We start from the raw sequence: 27025 nt of genomic DNA on the forward strand, positions 1-27025 counted from the left end.
TACGTCACCAGCTGAACTGCGGAGATGCCGGGAATCGGACCCCCCCGCCGATCTGATCAATATTTTAGCACTGCACAACCCCTTTAAAATCCAATTTATGGTTGATGACTGTGAATTATATATAAACACACAGTTTTAGGGGCAGAGTAAGAACCAGCAAAGAGGTAAAGTAGTCTAAACCTTGTCTTGCCTCCCCCAAACACTGACTCCAGATTCTAACATTGGGTGGAAGGAATCATAGATGGTTTTACTGGCCCACCAGAGGATCATCTGGAGGTCCCAGACACACAATATTGGGCCTCCAGGATCCAGCAGAAGAAAACCTGTTTAGAGATGACCTCGGACCAGTCACGTGTCCCTAAGGTCTATCTCTTTTGGGGCAATTCACATATAACCCATTAGATATTATATAGATATAGGGTGAACCTCAAAATCAGTTCCTATAGTGGGTCCAAGAAACCCCAGCGTGACACTGGTGACAAAGAAAGCTCCTAAAAATATCTTCGTAAGCTTCATTGCAGGTTCTGTCATATTTTTTTTAAAACGAATACGATGTGGAAAGGGATGATTCTCATTATACGTTGATGGGGTCTGTTGAGCACCCTTGGCATCAGGAAATTTTTGGTTTTCTGCTCCAGAAAAAAGGAAATGACAACTCAAATGTGAACCCAGTCCAAGTGTGTCACATTCTTCCCTCTCTGAAAGTAAAGTGCTGCAGACCTCAGGAGATGCAGAGTGTTGGCAAACCCAGGATGGAACCTTTGGATGGTGGTTGGACATTGACACTTGGTGTGGTTGTGGTGTTTAGCTAATCCATAAATGGTAGGACAACATGCTATGGAGGTTTTAGACCTTCAAAACATTTTGAGATACTGTCACGTACCTGTTCGTGCTGTGGCGGCAAGCCCGGCCTCTCTGTTGTGGTGCAGCCCCGGTCGCTCCATTGCTGTGGCAACCAGCCCCGCTGACAGTTTATCCGGACCAATCGGGCTCGGTGCGGGCATCACATGCGTCCTGTCAGTGGGAGATTTAAACAGGCAGCTGCTGACCACAGTTGCCTGTGATTGGTCTTCTTAGCCTCAGTAGCATGTATTGTACTATTGTTTGGATTCTTGGTATTCTGACTTTTGGATTGTCTCTGAGTTTGCTCCTGACTGCTGAATATTTCTGTGACATTATCTCCTGGCACTGACCCTGTCTTTTTTTTTTTTTTTTTTTACTGTGTATTTGTATCCTGTGTTGGTTCTGACATATCTCTCTGTTTTGGACTCGGGCCGGATTTTGTCTTGGAGTTTGGGTTCTGATCCAATCCTGGCTTTGCCTGTTTGGTTTTGACCTCTTTCTATCTGACAATTTTTTAACCCCACTAGGTTTAAGCCCCTCTACTTAATCAAGTTAGGGACTGTCGCCAAGTTGTAGGTTGCCATTTAGGGCAGATCATGCAAGTAGGTGGGGACAGTGGTGCGGTGGCGTTCAAGGCTGCACTCCACCTCACCACTGTCCCCAGCTAATTGCATGATCTGCCCTAAATGGCGGCCTACAACTTGGCGACGGTCCCTACCATACGTGACAGATACTTCTTAATTCTAATTCTAAGGATACAAGAGATTGAATGAGTTCCTTGCATAGTATACATATAGTAAAATGCAATACATTTTATAGCGATAACCTACTCGTTAATCTATCATGTAAATTACAAGTTTTACAGAAGAAACGTAGTCATGAAGCACTCTGCTTATCTCATTCGGTAACTTGTTCTCTTCTCTTTTAAGGAGATAGTCAACCAACAGAAGAAAACCATAGAACTTCTCAGTAAGTCTTTAGAAAAGCTCGAGAAAATTAAGGAGAAAGCTGCTAAAAAGGTAGTGAGCTTGAAAACAGAGCTGGACTACACCGAACACGAGTCTGTGGGGGAGAAAGTGAGGTGTCAGCAGGTGGTGGAAGCAGTCACTAATGAGCTGCACACAGCCAAGAGAGCCCTCGAGGAGGTAGCAAGGAGAGAAAAACAGGTACACTTCGTATATTAAAGTGAATCATTAGTATCTTTTTAGCAACTCTTAAAATCGCTCATTAAATAGTTTTTTCGGGGGGAGTTGTAACTTGCAGGCACTCGAGAACTTTAAGAGACTTTATACAATACCTGGGAATAAAGAAGGTTTTTGTCCCGTAGATCTTGTGATACGTCTTTTTTGGAAGAAGGGGTCTTACATTTGCCTTGATAAGGAATATAACAAGACATTTTTTTTAACCAATCCCCCAAAATGCAATTAGGAGGTGTTTTTGGGTGGTAGATTGAGTAACTGTGAAGAGTTTTTAGAAAAGCTTTAATTATAAAGGTGGTAAATGTAAGGGAGAAGATTCTCCCTCCCTGAAAATGATGTCCCAGCCGGCAGATGCCTGGAAAGAAGAGCATTAAAGACGCCTTTTTTTCTCTATTCTATTCTGCAGCTTGTCGACTTCAGAGAGACCATCACCAGAATGATGGGATTTAATATTAACACCCTGGCCGTTCCAGATCATGAAATCTTCGACCAACTTAAGCGGGTTTTACGGACACATGGACCGATCGATAACACCAAAACGGATAGATCCAAGTTGCCTTATGGGTTTCGCACAGGGATTGGCGAACAAGAATACACAGTGCAGCACATGAACCCCAGATACTAACATAATGGGTCAAGCACATGTTCAGTATGGATTGCTATAGCGAAAAAAGCGATTTCTGAGATTTTTTTTAACTGATGACCTCTGGATAGGTCATCAGTGTCTGATCGGTGGGGGTCCAACACCCAGGACCACCTCCAGTCAGCTGTTTGAGAAGGCACTGGTGCTCTCAGCAACAAGGTGGCCTTCTCACAGATTTCCTTAGGCCACGTGACTTCACTTTCATCGGTCACATGGTCTAGGGTGAGCTGAGAGAAGGACGTGGCGCTACTGCAAGTGCCAATGTGTTCTCAAACAGCTGATCAGCTGGGGACCTGCGTGTCGAACCCCCACCAGTTAGATACTAATGACCATAGGTGATCAAAAAACACCACCTCCAGATGGAGGGTTTTTTAGTGGTGGGCTTATGGGTCAATTTTTATTTTTCTAACCAGAGTGTGCTCTGGGTGTCATGTTTTTGTTACATCAGAGGGGTACATACTTTCCTGTGAAAATAAAAACACACGGCTTGCAGAAGATGCCATAAAAAAGTGTTAAAAATGCTATTATAACGCAGTGAAAAAGGCTGTTGTTTTTGGATGTTTTAAAAAAAAAAAACACACACTTAGGCCGCTTTCACACAGTCAGTGTTTGGTCAGTGATTTCCATCAGTGATTGTGAGCCAAAACCAGGAGTGGAGGCTACACAGACATAAGGTGTAATGGAAAGATCTGCTTCAGGTTCTGTGTTTTTGACCCGCACCTGGTTTGGGCTCACAATCACTGATCAAACATTGACCATGTGAAAGCGGGCTTAAGGTGGATTTACACGGCCTGATATTTGGGATGAATATTGAGAATGAAAGTTCCTACGAACGCTCGTTCCTGATAATCAGCCGTCTAAAGGTGCTGCCGATCACCCGATGAACGAACAAAACACATGATCATCGGGTGCAATGATCAGAGGTGCGGACAACTCAGTCATCGTTCTCAGACAGCAGATTTTGCTGTCTAAACTGCACTCTGCTCCTCAGGAGTAATAATATTAAATGGGGACGAGTGACTGCAGCAGCCATCGCTCATCCTCATACTGTGGAGGTGATCGCTGCATGTAATACAGCTCTTCACCTCCACCTAATGAGCAGCCGATTGCCGGGTAGGAACGCTTCTTTACTGAGAATCTGCTGCTCCTCGGTATGTGTAAATGCGCCATTAGTGTAACATCCCCCTAAAGCAAACCCATCAGCTCTCCTAAGGGTACTTTCACACTAGCGTTTTTCTTTTCCGGCACTGATTTCCGTCCTAGGGGCTCAATACCGGAAAAGAACTGATCAGTTTTATCCCCATGCATTCTGAATGGGGAGTAATCCGTTCAGGGGGCATCAGGATGTCTTCAGTTCAGTCTTTTTGACTTTTCAGGACGGAGATTATCTCCGTCCAAAATTCCGGAACACGTGCCAGAATGTCAGATCTGCATTAATTTACATTGAAATGTATTAGTTCCGGATCCGGCATTAAAAAATACCGCAATGTCGGATCCGTCCTTCCGGTCTGCGCAAGCACAGACCTTTAAAAATGTGAAAAAAAAATAGAAACGTATGACAAACGGACAGACGGATCAGTTTTTGGAATGCATTTGTGAGACTGATCCGCATCCGGATCTGTCTACAAATGCTGTCCGTTTGCATACAGATTGCCGGATCCAGCAGGCAGTTCCGGCGACGGAACTGTTTGCCGGATCACTCTGCCGCAAGTGTGAAAGTAGCCTAACATGCCTTTTCTTTTAACTACCTGTATTCCCTATTAAACAATTCTCTTCTAGCTTTTTCTGGATATTCAGTTTTGTGGTGTTCCTCTCTTTCAGTAATTCTCAAAACTGAAGATTTTATTAATACGTTTTTATGTTTTTGGGGATTCTGTTCCTCTAAATATCAGTGCAATCCCAGTAACCCATATCATAATCAGCCTCTCCCTGCCTATAATGGCTAATAACACAGAACAGTAGCCTTCATGAATGGTCCAGCATTCACAATGGCTGCTTTCCATTGCCCGCCAACACTGAACTGTCATGAAATATATATCAATTATTAATGTTCAAATATACCCGTGTGTCTGAACTTTGTTGTTAATTGTGTAATAATTTATATTATTTTATATATAATATAATTACTGTTGTTTCTATATCAATCAATGCCTTAATAATAAAAAACAAAAACAAAAAAAACAAAGCAAAGTCCTTTTATTATACCTGACCAAATGGCCTTTTTTCATGCTGTGTAAGGCTGCTTTCACATCCGTGTTTTTGGCAGATCCGGCAGGGATCAGCAAAATGCTTCCATTGTGATAATACAACCATCTGCATCCGTTCTGAACGGATCTGGTTGTATTATCTCTAAAATGACCAAGATGAAAGAAATCCGGCGCCTATTGACTTACATTGTGTTTCATGCCGGATCAGTCTTGATCAGTATCCCATGACGCACACAAAAAGGCTGCTTGCAGTGGATTTCTGTCCGGTATGGGAACGCAACCAAATGGAACGAAATGCATTCTGATGCACTTCATTCCAATCAGTTCAGTTTTGTCCCTATTGACAATGAATGAAGACAAAACGGAAGCGTTTTCCTCCGGTTTTGAAATCCTATGACAGAGCCCAATACCGGAAAGGAAAACGCAGATGTGAAAGTAGCCAAAAAAATATGGCTGCTTGACAGAACACTGCAAACAGAAAATTATAAATGACCAAGCAGCACTCTTTGTGCCTGCCATCCGAGAGGAGACCCCCTCCTTCCCCTCCCTAGTTCGTCCTTCATCCACCATAAATGTGGGAGTGCAGTTAACAGGTGCAAAGACAAACCTTGTGTGCAGTGGCCAGGTTTTGGTTGGCACCAATGCTACACTGGGTCCTCCTCACACCATCAAGGTGTTACCATGTGTTGCTGCTCTCTGGAAGGGAGGTAAGCTGTGGTACACTCCAATGGTAAATAAGTCTAGAGAGTCAGAGTCTGCAGTGAACCAGTGTGCTTCTTCACTGGAGGAATTCAGATGCAAAACAATCCAGGTGAGGCATAGGGCTGGCTTCTCCAGTCTCCTCTCTGGCAGAAGAAGGGTTTGATGCTGATGAAAGGCCTAAGCTAGCTGTCCTTCTCGCTCATAAGGCCGGTAACCCAGCCAAAGGCTGGAGGCCCATAGTCTGTGGCTCAGTAGTCCGGCTGGCTCCTTGGTCACAAGGTTGGTGACTCATGGTCTGTGGTTCAGCATCCCCATCTCAGCGTATACTTTTGGTGACTCATATAGTCTGGTAGAGTCTCTTCTTCTAAGCACTGATCTCTAACTGCAAAACACTAGGGGCTCTGACTGCCTTCTTTATATACGGTACATTTTCTAGCTGAACTAGAACCTTCTAGTGGGAGTGGTGGAGTGGAGAAACTCAGCACAAACAAATACAATGTTACTCTTCTGGTCTCTCATAGACTCGCATTAGAGCTTCAATGATACTCAGTGGCAATGACACTGGAGTTTTCCCAGACAAAAGCAGGTTTTCAGACATGATAACATAGCAACACCTGGTATTTAAAAGGTCAGTCTGTCTGGTTTTGGTGGTAAACAAGTATGTATTTTTTCCCCAAAACATGCTCTTCTTTAAACCTTATGGTAGCTGTGGAAAATTACCAGCTTATCATTATTAGCTAGAAAGTCCCAAAAGTCTCTCAGTATTCATTAACCCTTTCCACATGAACAGGACATATATCACAGCAAACATAAAATGCAGTTACACCGTATTAAACAGTATAAGTCAGTGCAGAGGTTGCTGTACTCAGTTACATTACAGTAGTACAGATTTCCACTGTTGGAATGTAGTGTAGTGGGCACATCCGGATTCTGCCTTTAAGTTGGTCAGGGAGCCGGAAGCCTTTCACCTACTGACCAATGTCTGCTATGGAGTTTGTAAGTCTCTTTAGGCAGTTTAGCTCCACAGAGCTTCTATATGCACCTCATTTCTACAGTGGAATGCTTTTCAATGTTTTCTTTGTCGCTTTATCCACTTTTCCTCCATATATTTGCTTGCTTCTTTGGCAGGTTCACTATCCAGAGCATCTGCTCACTTCACTGTCTAGGCACTGTACTTTTACCTAGCCTATTAACTCCTTCCATGCCATACATACCATAAATGCATATATCACATAAAAGCATATTTTTTTTACCCTTTTGCAGTTTACTTCTACCATAGTAATGGGACCCTGCTCTTCATGGATACACCCCCTGCTTATTGGTGCCACGTGAAATCGGGCTATACACCTGCCCCTATATTACTTTGTTCAATTGACTTTTCAATATGTTTTCTTCTGTATTGATTTTTATTTATTTTTTTACTTTTCAAATTAAAAGTAGCCCAAAAAAAAAAAAACTAAGGAGGGGGTGAGGCAATGGCAACAATAAAAAAAAAAGTTTTGGGGATTTTTTTTTAGACACCAGGAGATACATTTCTACAACACTTTGAGAATCCAGCTGCACACATTATACTGGCCGATTTAGTATGATCATAGAAAAGTTCTAGGGGAAAAAAACTTGAAAGGATATATTTCTTTTTCTTATATTTTTTTAAGTGGTTAGCAATGATTTGCTGATGTAATGCTGTAATTCATCTGATTTGCTAAATTGATCGCCTCTGACAAGAAAATGTTCTAGCTGTAATGGTGATATTTTATCCTGACCACGCAAAAGATTATTAGGCAAAAATATCACAAAAAATGGCATCAACTACACAAAAATATGAAGAAAAGATGGCAGCTCATAAAAGACTCTCAATTACTCGGGATGATATTCAATTTTCGAGGAAATGTGTGATCCTGTAAGATGGAGGCTCCATTTCTGCCCTGCAAAAGTGGACAACTGTCATTTTCTTGTTAACATGATCAAATTTATATGAGCAGAGTCGCAATTTGATATGTATTTGGCCTCTTGAATTCTCATTGTAAAACCCGTTTGCAGATATATCGTTGATTTGCAAAAGGACAACCTTTTTTGGGGGCTGTCATGCTTGGTTTACAAACTTTCGTATGTGTATCTAATGTTGGTTCTTTTCATGCCTGGTTCTCCAATATTGTACCTCATATACATCCAGAGGAAAAAATGTCAAAATTGCAATTACCACATTACCAACAATCTTATGCAATTTTGCAAATAGGCCCCTTGTATGTCTACAGTTCCTGTAGATGTATGTCTCCATGGTAACAGACAATAAACTCTGTGTAGTCTGAACCTCCAGTCATGCTCGCCACGACACCTGTCCCCTATTTGTAACTAGCCTGCCGAATGAATATTAGGGCTCATGCACACAAACGTATTTTCCTTCCGTGTCCGTTTTTTTTGCGCACCGTATACGGAACCATTCATTTCAATGGGTCCGCAAAAAAAAACCGGAAGGTACTCCGTGTGCATTCCGTTTCCGTATGTCTGTATTTCCGTTCCGCCAAAAAATAGAACATGTCCTATTATTGTCCGCATTACGGACAAGGATAGGACTGTTCCATTAGAGGCCAGCTGTTCCGTTCCGCAAAATACATCATCTGTATTTTTTGCGGATCTGTTTTTTGCAGACTGCAAAATACATGCGGTCGTGTAAAGAAGCCGTTAAAAAGAAGTGCAGGATTGAAGGAAGGGTGTGACTATGAGTTTGTTTGTAGTCTGTTACCATGGAGACACATCTGCCTAAGAGCTGTATAAATGTTGTAGGGAATTTTTTTTATCAAGTCCATTTGCAAAGTTGTTTCCCTTTTAATTTTAGACACACTGGAGTGATTAAAAATTGCTTGAGAAGCTAGACATAGGATGGATTTTGGACATTTTTAGCTTTTTTTTTTTTACGCAGTCAGGTGCCATGTTACATTCCATTGCATTTTTTTTGTTCATGCTGTTTTCATTAGGTTTTCCAAAAATTGCTTGAGAAGTTAGACATGAGATTTATTTTGGACATTTTTATTATTAATATTTTTTAAGCATTCAGATGCTATATTACATTCTATAGTGCATTAGGAAATGCACTACGTTGCATTGCATTTTTTTGTTCATACTATTTTTATTAGGTTTTCAAAAACATATTATTAGCTCATGACCATTATATGAACATAGAGTAGATAATACATACCCAAATATGAACATAAACAGCAAGGAAAAACAAGTGCATAAGGCCTCTTTCACACGGGCGTCATGTTTTTGGCCCGGATAAGATGCGGGTGCGTTGCGGGAAAATAGGGAAATTTTTTCGTGCGAGTGCAAAACATTGTAATGTGTTTTGCACGCGCATGAGAAAAATCTCCATGTTTGGTACCCAAACCCGAACTTCTTCACAGAAGTTCGGGTTTTGGATCGGGGTTGTGTAAATTGTATTATTTTCCCTTATAACATGGTTATAGGGGAAAATATTAGCATTCTTAATACAGAATGCATAGTACAATAGGGCTGGAGGGGTTAAAAAAAAATAAAAAAGAATTTAACTCACCTTAATCCACTTGATTGCGCAGCCCGGCATCTCCTTCTGTCTTCTTCTTTGAGGAATAGGACCTTTGATGACGTCACTACGCTCATCACATGGTCCATCACATGATCGTTTACCATGGTGATAGATCATGTGATGGACCATGTGATGAGCATAGTGACGTCACCACAGGTCCTTTTCCTGTGCACAGCAAATATGAAGACAGAAGGACGTCACCACAGGTCCTTTGACAGGTCCTGAAGAAAGAACAGGAGACCGGCAGCTACGCGATCAATTGGAGAAGGTGAGTTAATTTATTTTTTAACCCTCAATTGACCTTTTACTAAGCATTCTGTATAATAATTACATCTACACAACCTTGAACTCAAACCTGAACTTCAGTGAAGAAGTTCGGGTCTGGGTACCACATTCAGTGTTTTATCATGCGCGTGCAAAACGCATTGCACCAGCGCAATAAAAACTGAACAACGGAACGCAATCACAGTCAAAACTGACTGCAATTGTATACCTACTTGCGTGGGTTTGCCGCAATTCACCCGAGACGCATCCTGAGCCAAAACGTGACGCCCGTGTGAACCCAGCCTAAGGCATTTTTCGCACTAGTGCATGTTACAAAGCGAATACTAGTGAGCACTTATATTATAAAAGCACTCACTAGTATGCAGGAGGCACGGTGAGTGAAGCACTGATAGCAGAGGCGTAGCTAAAGGCTCATGGGCCCTGTTGCAAGAGTTCAGCTTGGGGCCCCCCACCCCCCCTTCACTCAGCGCTGGTGCACCTAGCTTTTCTGCGGTCCTACTGTTAAAGGGGTTGTCCTCTTTTTACTACTGATGACCTCTCCTCCGGATAGGTCATCAATATCAGATCAGCCGGGGTCCTCCGGCACCCCCAACGATCAGCTATTTGAAGAGAGGGCAGCGCTCATATGAGAGCTGCTTTCTCTGTTCTGTTCACCTGCTCGTCGTAGCATTTGCAGTGATGAGCAGGTAAACAGAGCAGAGAAGGCAGCGCTCATACAAAAAAAAAAAGCGGTCAACCCCTTTAAAGACATACTTGGAAAATATTACATACAACGCTACAGAACATACAGGGTAATACAGCGCCACATATGTACCTCTTACATCCAGTGACTTCTCTTCTCTGATATAGATATTCTCTTTCCTCTTCTTCTCCTCTCAGACCAGACCGCCATAGTGACTTCTTTCAGCCGCTCCTTGTTTCTGCAGTTTAACAAATAGACATCTTACTTTACTACTTTTCCATCCTCCTCTTCACCTTCTCAACACCCCATCCTGCCACCCCCAATACTGTGCCCACTGTGCTCCCCAATACTTTCCTGCAGAAACAGTCCCCCTGAAAATACTGGTACCACACAGATGGTGCGTCATTACAAAAACACCCCTTTATATTGTGCGCTAGTACAATAAAATCCCCCCCTTCCTTTCAGATCAGACCCCCATATAAAACCCTAAATGAGATCCCCCCCATCTCAGACCAAACCCCCTTTAGACCTCTATGTCAGACCCCATATAAGACCCCAGTTTTAGACCTCAGATAAGACCCCATTAGACCTTCAGACCCCCATATAAGACCCCCATTAGACCTCCAGACCCCCATATCAGACCTCTAGACCTCCAGACTCCCACTAGACCCCCATACCCCCAATCAGACCCCCATTAGACCTCCAGACCCCAGTAGGACCCCCAGTCAAACCTCTCCAGACCCCCCAGTCAGACCTCCAGACCCCCCATAGACCACTCCAGACCCCCATTAGACCTCTCCAGACCCCCAGTGAGACCTCTCCAGACCCCCAGTGAGACCTCCATATCAGACCTCAGATCACACTGTAAAATAATAAAGTAACTTACCTCTCCTGCCGCCACTCTCCTTGTCCCGGCTGTCTTCTCTTCTCGGGGCCCGCGCTGCAGTCACCTGACCTCCTGCAGCGTCAGGTCAGAGTGCGCTTTGTACGTCCTGATGCTGCAGGCCGCCAGGACACAGCAGCCTGAGAAGAGCGAGCAGGAGGAGGGGTAAGTACTGTACAGCGCTCACAGCGCTTCTCTCCCCCTCCTCCTGCGGACTAGTGAGCGCTTCCATTATGGAAGCGCTCGCTAGTATTCCCTTTATAAGATGCACTGCATCTTATAAAGGGAAAAGTACAGTACCAATGGCTTAGGGGTCTGGTCGCAAACCACGACCGCTGCGACCCCTATAGTTACGCCAGAAACTGATAGTGCTGGCTGTAATCGCCACTCCCTGGTCTTCCGCTGGGCGTTATCCTGACTGCATACAGTGTTAGGGCACATGCACACGAACGTATGTATTTTGCAGTCTGCAAAAAACGAATCTGCAAAAAAAAAAAACGATGACATCCGTGTGCATTTTCTATTTTTTTGCGGAACGGAAATACGGACATACGGAAACGGAATACACACGGAGTAACTTCCGTTTTTTTTTTTACTCATTAAAGTGAATGGTTCCACATTTGGTCCGCAAAAAAAACTGAACGTACACGGAAAGAAAATACGTTCGTGTGCATGAGCCCTTAGTATGTAGTGTGTGCACTATGACCTGACGCTGTACGACATCAGGTCACAGGGCAGCGCAGGCGTGGAGAAAACCAGCAAATGGTGAGTACAGAAGAGACTGCCAGATCTGGAAAAAAGGTAAGTGAATGTACTGTATTTATTTGAGATCTGAGTTCTGATGGGGGTCTGTTCTGAGGTCCTGATATGGGGGTCTGATCTGAGGTCCTGATATGGGGGTCTGTTCTAATGTTTGATATGGGGGTCTGATCTGAGGTCTGATATGGGGGTCTGATACTGGGGTCTGTTCTGATGTCTAATATGGGGGTCTGACCTGAGGTCTGATATGGGGGTCTGATCTGAGGTCTGATATGGGGATTTGATTTGATGTCTGATATGGGAATTTGATCTGATGTCTGATATGGGGGTCTGATCTGAGGTGTAATATGGGGATTTAATCTAAGGTGTGAAAACCAGCAAATGGTGAGTACAGAAGAGACCGCCAGATCTGGGAAAAAGGGTAAGTGAATGTACTGTATTTATTTGATATCTGATGTGAGTTCTGATGGGGGTCTGTTCTAAGGTCCTGATATGGGTGTCTGATCTGTGGTCCTGATATGGGGGTCTGTTCTAAGGTTTGATATGGGGGTCTGATCTGAGGTCCTGATATGGGGGTCTGTTCTAAGGTTTTATATGGGGTCTGATCTGATGTCTGATATGGGGGTCTGATTTGATGTCTGTTATGGGAATTTGATCTGATGTCTGATATGGGGGTCTGATCTGAGGTGTAATATGGGGATCTAATCTAAGGTGTGAAAACCAGCAAATGGTACAGAAGAGACTGCCAGATCTGGAAAAAAGGTAAGTGAATGTACTGTATTTATTTGATATCTGATGTGAGTTCTGATGGGGGTCTATTCTGAGGTCTGATATCGGGATCTGATATGGGGGTCTGATCTGAGGTCTGATATGGGGGTCTTATCTTAGGTCTGATATGGGGGTCTGATCTGAGGTCTGATATGGGGGTCTGATCTGAGGTCTGATATGGGGGTCTGATATGAGGATCTGATTTGATGTCTGATATAGGAATTTGATCTGATGTCTGATATGGGGGACTGATCTGAGGTGTAATATGTGGATCTAATCTAAGGTGTGAAAACCAGCAAATGGTGAGTACAGAAGAGACCGCCAGATGTGGAAAAAAGGTAAGTGGATGTACTGTATTTATTTGATATCTGATGTGAGTTCTGATGGGGGTCTGTTCTGAGGTCCTGATATGGGGGTCTGTTCTGAGGTCTGATATGGGGTCTGATCTGAGGTCTGATACGGGGGTCTGTTCTGATGTCTGATATGGGGGTCTGATCTGAGGTCTGATATGGGGATCTGATTTGATGTCGGATATGGGGGTCTGATCTGAGGTCTGATATGGGGGTCTGATCTGAGGTGTAATATGGGGATCTAATCCCAGGTGTGTGATTTGGGAGTTTCATATGGAAGTCTGATCTAACATCTGAGGCCTGCTTCACATCTGCATTTAAGCATATCCGGCAGGCTGTTCCAGCTGGGTACAACCTGCCGGATCCGTCACTGACAGGTGCAACCATGCGGTGCCGGAATTTCGTCCGACCCCATTCACTATAATTGGAACCAGCGGAGAGCCAGCCAGAACCCGGTAAATATGCAGAGGAGCAGCCAGAAAATACAGCTTTTTCACCCTTTGAGGTCCATCTTAAAAGATGACAAAATATGCTGATCGTTATACTGCAGAGAATGCTGGGCGTTGTAGTTTTGCTGGAGAACCGCAAGCTGGAGACTGCTGGTCTTAGAGAAGATATTTGAAAACTTCATAGACCGGGGTCTAATATCTTTTACAAACAAAAGGTACGTTGGTTGCGTAACTACACGATGTTGTTAATAAAAAGCACCAACCGGTTGATCCAAGAGAGATCACTTCATTCTGAGCACTTTGCTTCCTCCCACATGCATCCATCCTAGACTGAGCAAAGTATATAATTACTGTGTGCCCGGCAGAGATGAATAAATATAATGTACTATGGAGAAGTCGTACAGATGTGCGTCATGTAGGTTCATGAAGGTTGTTTAGCAAGAGTGGAACATTCATAGACAGTGGACTACTCAGAAGATGCATAACACAGAGATACAGGGTTCTGACCGCAGTGCTAATATAATACTAATACTGTGGAATTGTGGATCGTAAATCTGCAGAATGTCAATTTATGCTACAGATTTCCACTACAGATTTCACCCTTTGCAACGCACAGCAAAATACGCAACATGTAGCCGATGCAGATTATGTTGCAGATTTTACTGCTGCAGTTTACACCACTTCTATTATAATAGTGCCAGGAGCATGATGCATACTTAAAGGGGTATTCTGGTTGTTACAAGTTATCCCCTATCCACAGGACTATTAGATCAGTGGGGGTCCTACCACTAGGACCCCGCCGATCTCGAGAACGGGGGCCCCGTACCCCCTGCAGCTCCCCTGAAATGACCGGAGCGGCTGGTCGCATATGCTCCACTCATTTCTATGGGAGTTCCGGAGAGAGCAGAGTACAGCGCTCACCTATCTCCGGAACTCCCATAGAAATGAATGTGCAAGTGCGACCGGCCTTTCCGGTCATTTTTTAAGCGGGGCGGCAGGGGTAACTGGGCCTTCATTTTCGTGATCGGTTGTAGGACCCCCACTGATCTAATGGATTTCCATACCAAAATCTGCAATGTCTAAGGGTGGGTTCACACTAGCGTTAGGGATTCCGTTATGGCTTTCCGTTATAACATGTTTATAACGGAATCCATAAGACGGAAGGACGGATCCGTTCTTCTGCCCATAGACTTGTATTATGACGGAATGCAAAACGGAAGTCTTTAAAAGGCATTCCGTTTGCTCTCCGTCCTCATGGAAGTCTATGGGAATCAAAACGGATCCGCCTGGGTCCCGTTATGCAAGACGGAAAACAAAGTCCTGTCGACAGGACTTTGTTTTCCATCTTGCATAACGGGACCCAGACGGATCCATTGTGCTTTCCCATAGACTTCTATTAGGACGGAGAGCAATCGGAATGCCTTTTAACGGCTTCTATTTTACATTCTGTCTGGGCATTCTGTTATTTTCCGTAATAACCGTGTTATAACGGAATCCCTAATGCTAGTATGAACCCACCCTAAGGCCTCATGCACACGACCGTACCTTTTTTGCGGTCCGCAAACCGCGGATCCGCAGAAAACAGAATCCGCCCGTGTGCCTTCCGCGATTTGTGGAACGTAACTGGCGGTCCATTGTAGAAATGCCTATTCTTGTCCGCATAACGGACAAGAATAGGACATGCTATATTTTTTTCTGCGGGGCCACGGAACGGTGCAACGGATGCGGACAGCACACGAGTGCTGTCCGCATCTTTTGTGGCCCCATTGAAGTAAAAAGGTCCGCACCCGATGCGGACCACAAAAACGGTTGTGTGCATGAGGCCTAACAGCTTTTTTTTGTGCGGATCAGATGTAGTTTTGCCGCAGATCTCACCCTTTATTGAAAAGGGGGAAATCCGCAGCTAAAACCGCAAACATAATTGACATGCTTCCAGACGCAAATGTTAGTACATTTTCCGGGGCTGGAGTCCCCTGACATGCCCCTGTCATGCCCAACTGGCGGACACAACGTTAAACCAGCTCTGCGACAAAATTTTGTCGCACAGCCGGACAGAACTGGTGACTTGCTACTATTTTACTCCTAAAAGAGTTGCAAATCCCTTAGTAAATGTGCCCCATTGAAGTCAATGGGTCCACACTGTTATGCGGAGTGCATACGGCCAGTGCCTGCAGTTTGGGGTCCGCAACATGGGCATTGTGGCCCCACAGTCGTGTGCACGAGGCCTTAAACAGAGGTGTGAATCTATCCTCTGTATTAGGGCTCATTTACACGGACGTGTGCGGCCCATGCCCGTATTGCAGCCTGCAAACAGCGGGTACACAATATACAGGCACCGGCCACCTGCGCCCGTCTGTCCGCAATCTGCAAGATACAGAGCGGTGTGGGGCGGAGGCATGGGGCAGAAGCCCACGGAAGCACTACGGAACGCTTGCATGGGATATCAGTCCACGCCTCCGCACCGCCAAAAAATAGAACATGTCCTATTATTTTCTGGTGCGGACGACTGAATCTTGCAGATCGTGGACCCATTCAAGTGAATGGTCCACATCTGCAAACGGCGGCCACACGGTCGGTGCCCGTGCATTTCGGACCACGGGCCCTTACAAAGGGTGAAATCCACGTTGGGGATTCACTGTATAAAACAACATTGTAGATTTCAAGTCTGCACCGCAGTTCGATTTAGGGCTCATGCACACAACTGTATGTATTTTGCTGTCCGCAAAAAATGGATCTGCAAAAAGTACGGATGACATCCATGTGCGTTTCGTATTTTGCGGAACGGAACAGCTGGCTCCTAATAGAACAGTACTATCCTTGTCCGTAATACAAACAAAAAGGCTCCATTCACACGTCTGCAAATGGGTCCGCATCCGTTCCGCAATTTTGCGGAATGGGTGCGGACCCATTCATTCTCTATGGGGACGGAATGGATGCGGAGAGCACACTATGTGCTCTCCGCATCCGCATTTCCGGAGCGGCGCCCCTGATCTTCCAGTCCGCAGCTCCGGAAGAAAATAGAACATATCCGATTCTTGTCCGCAATTGTGGGCAAGAATAGGCATTTTTATTGGGGTGCCGGCCGGGTGTATTGCGGATCCGCAATACACTACGGACGTGTGAAAAGACTGTAATAGGACATGTTTTATTGTTTTGCGGAACGGACATACGGAAACGTAATGCACATGGAGAAACTTCTGTTTTTTGGCAGACCTATTGAAGTGAATGGTTACGCATACGGTCCGCAAGAAAAACAGAACGGACGCGGAAAGAAATTCTGTTTGTGTGCATGCGCCCTTATGCTGCACAATTTCCGTGCAGTACGTGGGCGACATTTCTTACAATCTCCTCCACTTTGCTGGGGCTGTGATTTGGGCAGGGAAAGGCCCCCTGCACACGGCCGTGTTTCACAGCCGTGTGCGGGCCGTGGAACCGCGGCCTGGATCCCTCCTGAGAGCAGGAGCGCACGGCGTCACTGGTTGCTATGACGCCGTGCGCTCCCTGCTGCCGCCGCAATACAGTAATACACTGGTATAGATCATACCAGTGTATTACTGTATTGCGGCGGCAGCAGGGAGCGCACGGCGTCATAGCAACCAGTGACGCCGTGCGCTCCTGCTCTCAGGAGGAATCCAGGCCGCGGTTCCACGGCTCGCACACGGCTGTGAAACACGGCCGTGTGCAGGGGGCCAAAGGGTTAGTTCCCCACTCTGATTATTCAGTCCAGGTTTGTGGAAGGACACAGCTGCCTCCCGATGAGAGGTGTCCACAGGCTGCTGACCGCCCCAGCTCTGGGATTACTGCCATGCTCCTGGCTGGTGGCACGGCACGAGTCATGGTGCTGCTACTGTTATCGTCATACTCTGGACGTGTGGAACTACAAGTGCCATAATGCCAATGCTGCTGTGGATGCGGGAAAAACTGAAGTTCACAGAGATCCAAACAATCCACAATGTTGTGAGTAGGATGATTAAAAAAAATGTTTTAATATTTCCTATGGCGTTCAGCTACAGAGTTCACACATTGCATTTTAATCTGAAATTCCACCACAAAGTGCAGTACAATGTTAGGCCTCCTGCACACGACCGTTTTTTTCCCCCGTTTACTGGACGTTTTTTGCGTTCCGTATACGGAACCATTTATTTCAATGGTTCTGCAAAAAAAACTGAATGTACTCCGTATGCATTCCGTTTCCGTTTTTCCATTCCGTTTAAAGATAGAACATGTCCTATTATTGCCCGCAAATCAAGTTCCGTGGCTCCATTCAAGTCAACGGGTCCGCAAAAAAAAAAAACACATACGGAAATGCATCCGTATGTCTTCTGTTTCCGGTTTCCGTTTTTTGCAGAACCATCTATTGAAAATGTTATGCCCAGCCCAATTTTATCTATGTAATTACTGTATATGCCATGCGGAAAAACGGAACAACGGATCCGTAAAAAGCGGACCGCAAAACACTGAAAAATCCATACGGTCGTGTGCGGGAGGCCTTAGTGAATAAGGTTTAACAAACCCTCTTCATTCACAGCTGCAGATATTAATATCCGCTGCGGACGCTGTCTGTTGCAGAAATGCCGGAGTTTCAGCATGGATTTCATTCATTGCAAAAGTGAAATCTGCGTCTGATTCCTCATAAAAAAAAAAGGCGCAATGAAATCTGCATGTAATGTAGATTTTGGTGCAGATTTTCATGCGGATTTAGTCTAGGGCTACACGACAACCCTTATTGCATGACTATTTGTCGCAGTAATGTCACACAGTATATTTTATAATGCTGGTTTATGGTGTCGCACTGCGACATGGCAGTCGCAAAAAAAACATCCAAGCATTATAAAATATGTTGCGCCACACGTATAGCTCTGTAGTTGTACCTTATATGTGGCACGACACATGTCTAAATCAGATGTGGACCCAAAAACGCATACGGCTGTATGAATGGGCCCTTCTACTACTGTTCCTTTTTTTGTTTTTGTAGCAATTTCCATCTATCACAGTAAAATGGCTACAAACTGTGATAGAATAAATTGTTTATTGGTCATGGTTTTTGTGCGTTTTTGTATCTGATTTTATTCTAGTTTTGGCAGAAAAAACACAAAAAATGTCATTTTCACGAGCATGTGCACAACGACAAAAACAACATTTGTGTGTGAACGTGCCCTAATATCTGTTACAGTTAGGCCTCCTGCACATGAACGTGTGCACCCCGTTGCCGTATTGCGGACCGCATTTGCGCATCCGCGATACACAGGTGCCTTTCCATGGGCATTCCGCATCACGGAGATGCAGAATAGTGCGGAACAGAACCCTACGGAAGCACTACGGAGTGCTTCCGTGGGGTTTCGTCCCGTACTTACGCTCCGCAAAAAGATAGGAATCGTTCTATCTTTTTTTGCGGAACGGGCGGATCGCGGACCCATTAAAGTGAATGGGTCAGCGATCCGCTGCGGCTGCCCCATGGAAAGTGTTTGTGCATTCGTGTGCAGGAGGCCTCACCAACACCTTTTATTTGGGTCTGACTACTGACTGCTTTAGGGTTCTTTCCCTTGCGGGAATCGCGCTCCATGTGAGAGAGGAATTGCACTGTCTGGACTACAGAAGCGCACAGCATTATCATGATTGATAATGCTGTGTGCCTCTGCCTGACCTGTCTGTAAGGCCTCATGCACACCGTTGTGTGCATCCATGGCCGTTGTTCCGTTTTCCGTGATTTCCTGCGGACCCATTGACTTTCAATGGGTCCGTTGAAAACTTGGAAAATGCACCGTTGTTCATCACTGGCTGTGATCTGTGTTTCCTATCCGTCGAAAAAATATGACCTGTCCTATTTTTTCGCCGGACAATGGTTTACGGACCCATTCAAGTCAATGGGTCAGTGAAAAAACATGAATGCACACAGGATTGTCATCCGTGTCCGTAGGCTACTTTCATACAGACGGATCTGAAGATCCGTCTGCATAAAATATTTTTTAGAGCTGAGTTTTCACTTCGTGAAAACTCAGATCCGACCGTATATTCTAACACAGAGGCGTTCCCATAGTGATGGGGACGCTTCAAGTTAGAATATACTACGAACTGTGGACATGACTGCCCCCTGCTGCCTGGCAGCACCCGATCTCTTACAGGGGGCTGTGATCCGCACAATTAACCCCTCAGGTGCCGCACCTGAGGGGTTAATTGTGCTTACCATAGCCCCCTGTAAGAGATCATGGGCTGCCAGGCAGCAGGGGGCAGACCCCCCCTCCCTCCCCAGTTTTAATTTTATTGGTGGCCAGTGCGGCCCCCCCTCCCTCTATTGTATTAATTTCATTGGTGGCCAGTGCGCCCCCCCCCCTCCCCCGATCATTGGTGGCAGCGGAGAGTTCCGATCGGAGTCGCAGTTTAATCGCTGGGGCTCCGATCGGTAACCATGGCAACCAGGACGCTACTGCAGTCCTGGTTGCCATGGTTACTTAGCAATATTAGAAGCATCATACTTACCTGCTGCGCTGTCTGTGACCGGCCGGGAGCTCCTCCTACTGGTAAGTGACAGGTCTGTGCGGCGCATTGCTTAATGATCTGTCATTTACCAGTATGAGGAACTCCCGGCCGGTCACAGACAGCGCAGCAGGTAAGTATGATGCTTCTAATATTGCTAAGTAACCATGGCAACCAGGACTGCAGTAGCGTCCTGGTTGCCATGGTTACTGATCGGAGCCCCAGCGATTAAACTGGGACTCCGATCGGAACTCTCCGCTGCCACCAATGATCGGGGGGGCTGGGGGGAGGCCGCACACTGGCCACCAATGAAATTAATACAGTAGAGGGAAGGGGGGGGGGGGCCGGGGGGAGGCCGCACTGGCCACCAATAAAATTAAAACTGGGAAGGGAGGGGGGTCTGCCCCCTGCTGCCTGGCAGCCCCTGATCTCTTACAGGGGGCTATGATACGCACAATTAACCCCTCAGGTTCGGCGCCTGAGGGGTTAATTGTGCGGATCACAGCCCCCTGTAAGAGATCGGGTGCTGCCAGGCAGCAGGGGGCAGTCATGTCCAAGGTTCGTAGTATATTCTAACTTGAAGCGTCCCCATCACTATGGGAACGCCTCTGTGTTAGAATATACTGTCGGATCTGAGTTTCCACGATCTAACTCAAATCCGATGGTATATTCTAACATAGAGGCGTTCCCATGGTGATGGGGACGCTTTTAAGTTAAAATATACCATCAGATTGGAGAAAACTCTGATCCGATGGTATAATAGGAACTACTGACTTTACATTAAAAGTCAATGGGGGACGGATCCGTTTGCAATTGCACCATATTGTGTCAGTGAAAACGGATCTGTCCCTATTGACTTGCATTGTAAGTCAGGACGGATCCGTTTGGCTCCGCACGGCCAGGCGGACACCAAAACGACTTTTTCCTTCATGTCCGTGGATCCTCCAAAAATCAAGGAAGACCCACGGAAGAAAAAACGGACACGGATCACGGAACTACGGAACCCGTTTTTGCGGACCGCAAAAAAAAAAAACGTTGTGTGCATGAGGCCTAACGCTGGGTTCACACCTGAGCGTTCTGAAACGAGCGCTCTGTATGCGCGATTGTACGGGCGTTTACAATCGCGCATACAGAGACAGGGGTGCACACATTGTCGCGCGTTCCCGAATATCTATGTGCGGGAACGCGCGACAAACGCCCAAAAAAAAGCTCAAGCACTTGTTTGAGCGTCTGCCGTTTTACAGCGCGATCGTACGCGCTGTAAAACGCCCAGGTGAGAACCATTCCCATAGGGAATCATTGGTTCTTGCCTGTTGTGCGTTTTACAGCGCGTAGGAACGCGCTGTAAAACGCTCAGGTGTGAACCCAGCGTAACGGAATCATATACTGACATAAAGCTGTCAGTATGATTCCATTACAGAAATGTCAGGAAGAGGCAGGAAATATCCAGCAATCCTAGGTGGCGGTAGGACATGCGCCAAACCGCTTTCCGCCTCAGGCCAAGCCGCCACTATTTACCCAGTGGGCAGTTAGAGAGATATAATGTTCCTGCTGTATCGGTGGTTATGTGGACGGTGCCACTGATTCCATTGAGCAGCGCACACCTGACTTTGTCCACCACTTGTTCAGGGCAGGGATGGCTCGCCTGGAAAAGTAGTGGTGGCTGGGAACCACGTACTGTGGGACAGACACTGCCCTAAGGTTTTTAAAAGTCTCTGTCTCCCCCAGACAGAATGGCAGCATTTCAAAGGCTAGGAATTTTGAAATGCTGGCATACAGGGCCAGGGCTAGCGGGTGGGTCGGGGGCTAGTTCCTCTTTCTCTCCAGTGTTTGGGGGATGGATAGCTGAACGATTCCACGGGACAGTGTGGAGATGCTCGGTGACACTGCTGGTGGTGGTGGCATTGCTGTCACATCCTCTCTTTGCAGAGGGCCAGGTGGCTCCAGAGGGGAAGGAAGAGGCCGAGACCGCAGCAGAAGAGGGAGCTTTCATGGTTCTTGAGGTGTCTAATCCAGTGCAGCTCATGCTTTGCAGTTAGATGTTAGATCATGCTCAAACATAAGTGGTTGGGCATCAATGCACTCAATCTCTGTCACTTCTTGGGCAGGGCTAGGTGTATGGCCCACGAAAACCCCGCCAGCAGCGTCATCAAAAAGCATAAGTGACTGCTGCATGACTTGGGGATCAGACTGCTTGGCTGATGTACAAGGGGTTGAGGTGGAAGACGGATGCCTATGGGCCTCTGGTGCCAACTCTGCACTTTCAGCTGTGGACCAGGTGGAAGACAATGTGAAGGAACTGGGGGCCCTCTCAGCCATCCAATCTACTATCACCTCTACTTGTTCTGGCCTCACCGTTCTTAGGGCGTTATTGGGGCGTACAAAATGATGCAAAACGAGGAAGGTGTTTCATTGGGGTGCGTATCTGGCACAGATCGACAACGTCCTCTCCCTGCAGAAGGGGCTGCAACACCACTAACGCCAGCAGCACGTCCACAGCCACGTCCCCTATTTGACGTTCTCCTCATTCTTTGAGGGCACCAACAAAATTGACAGACAAACAATTGTATTTCTTTGTCACGGGTGCAAATGAGGTGTATCTCACCCAAAATAAAAAATGGCTTTATGTCCCACACAGAATTAACAGCCAGATGAGAAATAGTATTTGTGTCAAGCATGCAGAGCCTTATTGCTGACTGCACACACAGCGTTTTTGCAGACTTCCCAGAGCCTTACTGCCGGACACTGTCCCTCACTTGAGCTGCGTACTGTCTCCACACTAGTCAGAGCAGAATGGCGGCCCCATGCGTGATCCAGCATTTATACAGGCGGGGTGACAGGCCAATACTAGGCATGACTGTGATGGCTTCAAAGTTAAACATCCGAACATGGACTTCAATGACAAAGTTTGGGTTTGGGTGCCCAAACCCTCAAAGTTCGAGTTCACTCATCCCTATTTATGACCTATCCTCAGGATATGTTATCAATTTAAGGGCTCATGCACACAAATTTTTTTTTTTTCTGTGTTCTTTCAGTTCTTTTTCCCTTTTTTTTATTTTTATTTTTTTATTGCTGCCCATTCCATTTGTGCATTTGCGGCAGGTGGTGGTGTTACACTACTTAAGATCCCTTAAGGTGTTATAAGAGTTTTTGTAGTGATGCCAGTTGCATTTCAGCAATGAGGGACAGAGTCCCCCTAAGTAGATGGTGATAGTGGAAGCCAGGTGTAGGAATGCAAGAGTGTTATAAGGGTTGCCTATAATGTCCCTTTAGGTGTGGCTGTGCACTTGTCACGGTGCTCCTACCTGGATATACTGGAAACCCAAGTGTGGCCTTCCACTGCAGTGAAAAGGGTAGTTGAATGGTGGTGAGTATGAAATAAATTGAGTCCAGACCTTGTATATAGTTGAACAGCAGCTTTACTTGAATAAACTTGCATCAGAAACAATCTGCAAGCTTTATCATGGTCATCAGCAGGTTTTGGCATAAATTCTGGCAGTCAAACACGTTCTGCTCTGCTACTCTTTTAGCTCTGCTGTGCAGATAGGATTAAATAGAAACTTTTTCTTTCTGCTGAACTAAACCTTCTGTAGTCTGACTTTGTCTTTATCCAGGGAACTACACTTCCTGGCTTGTGAGGCTTTTAGATTGGGCCTCCAGGTCCAACAGAACTGAAGGTGTTCTGCTGACTTAGGCAGGGCTCGCCCGACAGGGACGAGCTCCCCTGCTTCCTTCCCCTTGGAGGGGGTACTCTAGACTGACCTTCACTAACTAAACTCCTCCCTCTCTAGAGAGGCCAGAATGGACAGAAAGTTTTCCTGGAATGGAACCTAACTCTGTCATTGTTGCCACCATCTGCTGGTGAACCAGGCACATTACATATAACATAATGGTTGTATGGAAATACATATACACATTCTGCAGGGTATGGAAATAGGTGCATAAGATGACATTGGGTCAACCATAGGAGATAGTAGAGGGCGCAAAAAGGTGATAATACCACTCTGGGGTATAACACATTCCGTGTCCGCATGGCTGTCTTTGAATCCCTCCTTGCTGCTATAAGATTGCCGTGCTCCTCGTCCTATCATAAGGGCTCATGCACACGTCTATTGTTTGCCGGTGCCCATATTGCAGCCCGCAAAGAGCTTTATAATATACAGGTCCTTCTCGAAAAATTAGCATATTGTGATAAAGTTCATTATTTTCTGTAATGTACTGATAAACATTAGACTTTCATATATTTTAGATTCATTACACACCAACTGAAGTAGTTCAAGCCTTTTATTGTTTTAATATTGATGATTTTGGCATACAGCTCATGAAAACCCAAAATTCCTATCTCAAAAAATTAGCATATCATGAAAAGGTTCTCTAAACGAGCTATTAACCTAATCATCTGAATCAACTAATTAACTCTAAACACCTGCAAAAGATTCCTGAGGCTTTTAAAAACTCCCAGCCTGGTTCATTACTCAAAACCGCAATCATGGGTAAGACTGCCGACCTGACTGCTGTCCAGAAGGCCATCATTGACACCCTCAAGCAAGAGGGTAAGACACAGAAAGACATTTCTGAAGGAATAGGCTGTTCCCAGAGTGCTGTATCAAGGCACCTCAGTGGGAAGTCTGTGGGAAGGAAAAAGTGTGGCAGAAAACGCTGCACAACAAGAAGAGGTGACCGGACCCTGAGGAAGATTGTGGAGAAGGACTGATTCCAGACCTTGGGGGACCTGCGGAAGCAGTGGACTGAGTCTGGAGTAGAAACATCCAGAGCCACCGTGTACAGGCGTGTGCAGGAAATGGGCTACAGGTGCCGCATTCCCCAGAAACAGCGGTAGAAGCGCCTGACCTGGGCTACAGAGAAGCAGCACTGGACTGTTGCATGTCATTCGGAAATCAAGGTGCCAGAGTCTGGAGGAAGACTGGGGAGAGGGAAATGCCAAAATGCCTGAAGTCCAGTGTCAAGTACCCACAGTCAGTGATGGTCTGGGGTGCCAGGTCAGCTGCTGGTGTTGGTCCACTGTGTTTTATCAAGGGCAGGGTCAATGCAGCCGCTATCAGGAGATTTTGGAGCACTTCATGCTTCCATCTGCTGAAAAGCTTTATGGAGATGAAGATGTCATTTTTCAGCACGACCTGGCACCTGCTCACAGTGCCAAAACCACTGGTAAATGGTTTACTGACCATGGTATTACTGTGCTCAATTGGCCTGCCAACTCTCCTGACCTGAACCCCATAGAGAATCTGTGGGATATTGGGAAGAGAAAGTTGAGAGACGCAAGACCCAACACTCTGGATGAGCTTAAGGCCGCTATCGAAGCATCCTGGGCCTCCATAACACCTCAGCAGTGCCACAGGCTGATTGCCTCCATGCCACGCCGCATTGAAGCAGTCATTTCTGCAAAAGGATTCCCGACCAAGTATTGAGTGCATAACTGAACATAATTATTTGAAGGTTGACTTTTTTTGTATTAAAAACACTTTTCTTTTATTGGTCGGATGAAATATGCTAATTTTTTGAGATAGGAAATTTGGGTTTTCATGAGCTGTATGCCAAAATCATCAATATTAAAACAATAAAAGGCTTGAACTACTTCAGTTGGTGTGTAATGAATCTAAAATATATGAAAGTCTAATGTTCATCAGTACATTACAGAAAATAATGAACTTTATCACAATATGCTAATTTTTCGAGAAGGACCTGTACAGGCACTGACTGTTTGTGCGAAGGCACGGAACCCCATGGAAGCACCTTGGAGTGCTTTTGTTTTGTTTTTGTCCAAATTTATTTGGGCGTTGCAGACGGATCACGGACCTATTCAAGTTGAATGGGTCTGCATTCGTGTACATGCGCCCTAAGTTAGGCACATGCAGGGGCGTAGCTAAAGGCTCATGGGCTCTGGTGCAAGAGTTCAGCTTGGGCCCCCCTTCCCTCAAACCTTTGTGCTGCATGAGGCAAAAATTGAAACTGCACCCCCCCATCCTCTATACCAAATTCTTAACTTAACCCCTTCTGTCCAGCTAGAGGTGTAACTTGCATACACTTTCTATAAAAATACCAGTGTCTTATGTGGCACAAGGGTCTTTGGGCCCCTTAGGCTCCTGGGCCCGGTAGCGACTGTCACCTCTGCACCCCCTATAGCTATGCCCCTGGGCACATGTACGGCAGTCCATGGCATAGAGAGAAAAACCACTTTGTTCTTTGTCAACATTTGTGCCGGGATCCATTTCCTAGCACCTGCCCGGCCCCTGTCACTCCCAAGTGTCAAACGCATCACTTTCAATTTTATTTTATTTTTTTACGCCAAACTGATGTAAATGACCTCTATGTGTGAGCCCACCCTCACTGTATAGCCACAAGTGGCGAGTCTGCTGCAGATCCACAGCAGCAAAATATACACCAAATCGATTGTGGTGCACATTTGCCACAGATTTGACCCTCTGCATTACAAATGCAACGGGCGTCTCCCCCCAGGGCCCTTTAAGAGTAAGTCTAAAGGTAAAGTACTTGTTTGATTTGTCGTGACGCCAGTTGCAGTGAAGCAACAAGGGCACAGGTCCCCTTTTAGTGATATGGATGGTACCCAGGGTAGGAATGCCAGAGTGGTATAGGGTGGCCTAAATGTCCCTTAATGGTGTTGCACTTGTCACAGTGCTCCTACCTGGATACGCTGGACCCCAGGCATTGGCTCCGAAGCAATTAAAGGGGGGGTTGTTGATAAAGGGGATGAAGGAATGAATTGAGTCCAGACCTTGTGATGAAGTTGATAACAGCTTTACTTTAATTAAACGTTTCTCCAAACAGTTTACAGGCTTTGTCTTGGTTCCAGCAGGCATTGGCATGAAACTGGCAGGCAAACTCCTCTCTGCTACGTCTGTTGCTCTCTGGCTCTGCTGTGCTAACAGGCTGTCTGTATAACTAAGCTTTAGCTGTAGGCTGTCTTTCTGTGGTCTGGTCTGTCTCTATCTTTATTCAGGGAACTTTACACCTGGTTTCTGAGGCTTCAGGCTTTGGCCTCTGTGTCCAGCAGAGCTGAAGGTGCTCAAACTGGCCCAGACAGGCCTCGTCCAACAAGAACGAGCTCCTGCTGCACACCCTCCCTTGACAGGGGGTAAACTAGACTCACTCTCACTAACTAAACTGTTCTCTAGTGGGAGAGAAGAGAAAAAAAAGAAGGTTCCATCCTCTGCAAGTGTAGCTCTGCCATGCTTGCCGC

General features: G+C 45.8%; 1 protein-coding gene across 2 annotated transcripts in view; it reads left to right on the top strand.

Annotated features, from left to right (window-relative positions):
• Window positions 1–2814, top strand: part of LOC122921874 (coiled-coil domain-containing protein 170-like) — a 51794-nt gene extending 48980 nt beyond the window's left edge. For both annotated transcript variants that reach the window (XM_044272166.1, XM_044272167.1), the window contains 2 exons: window positions 1773–2009; window positions 2449–2814. In XM_044272166.1, the coding sequence (XP_044128101.1) occupies window positions 1773–2009; window positions 2449–2667 (456 nt within the window). In that variant the 3' untranslated portion in view covers window positions 2668–2814. The remainder of the gene's footprint in view (window positions 1–1772; window positions 2010–2448) is intronic.
• The last annotated feature ends 24211 nt before the right edge of the window (window positions 2815–27025 follow it).

This window comes from Bufo gargarizans, chromosome 11 (genome assembly GCF_014858855.1).
Source record: "Bufo gargarizans isolate SCDJY-AF-19 chromosome 11, ASM1485885v1, whole genome shotgun sequence".
NCBI lineage: Eukaryota > Metazoa > Chordata > Amphibia > Anura > Bufonidae > Bufo > Bufo gargarizans.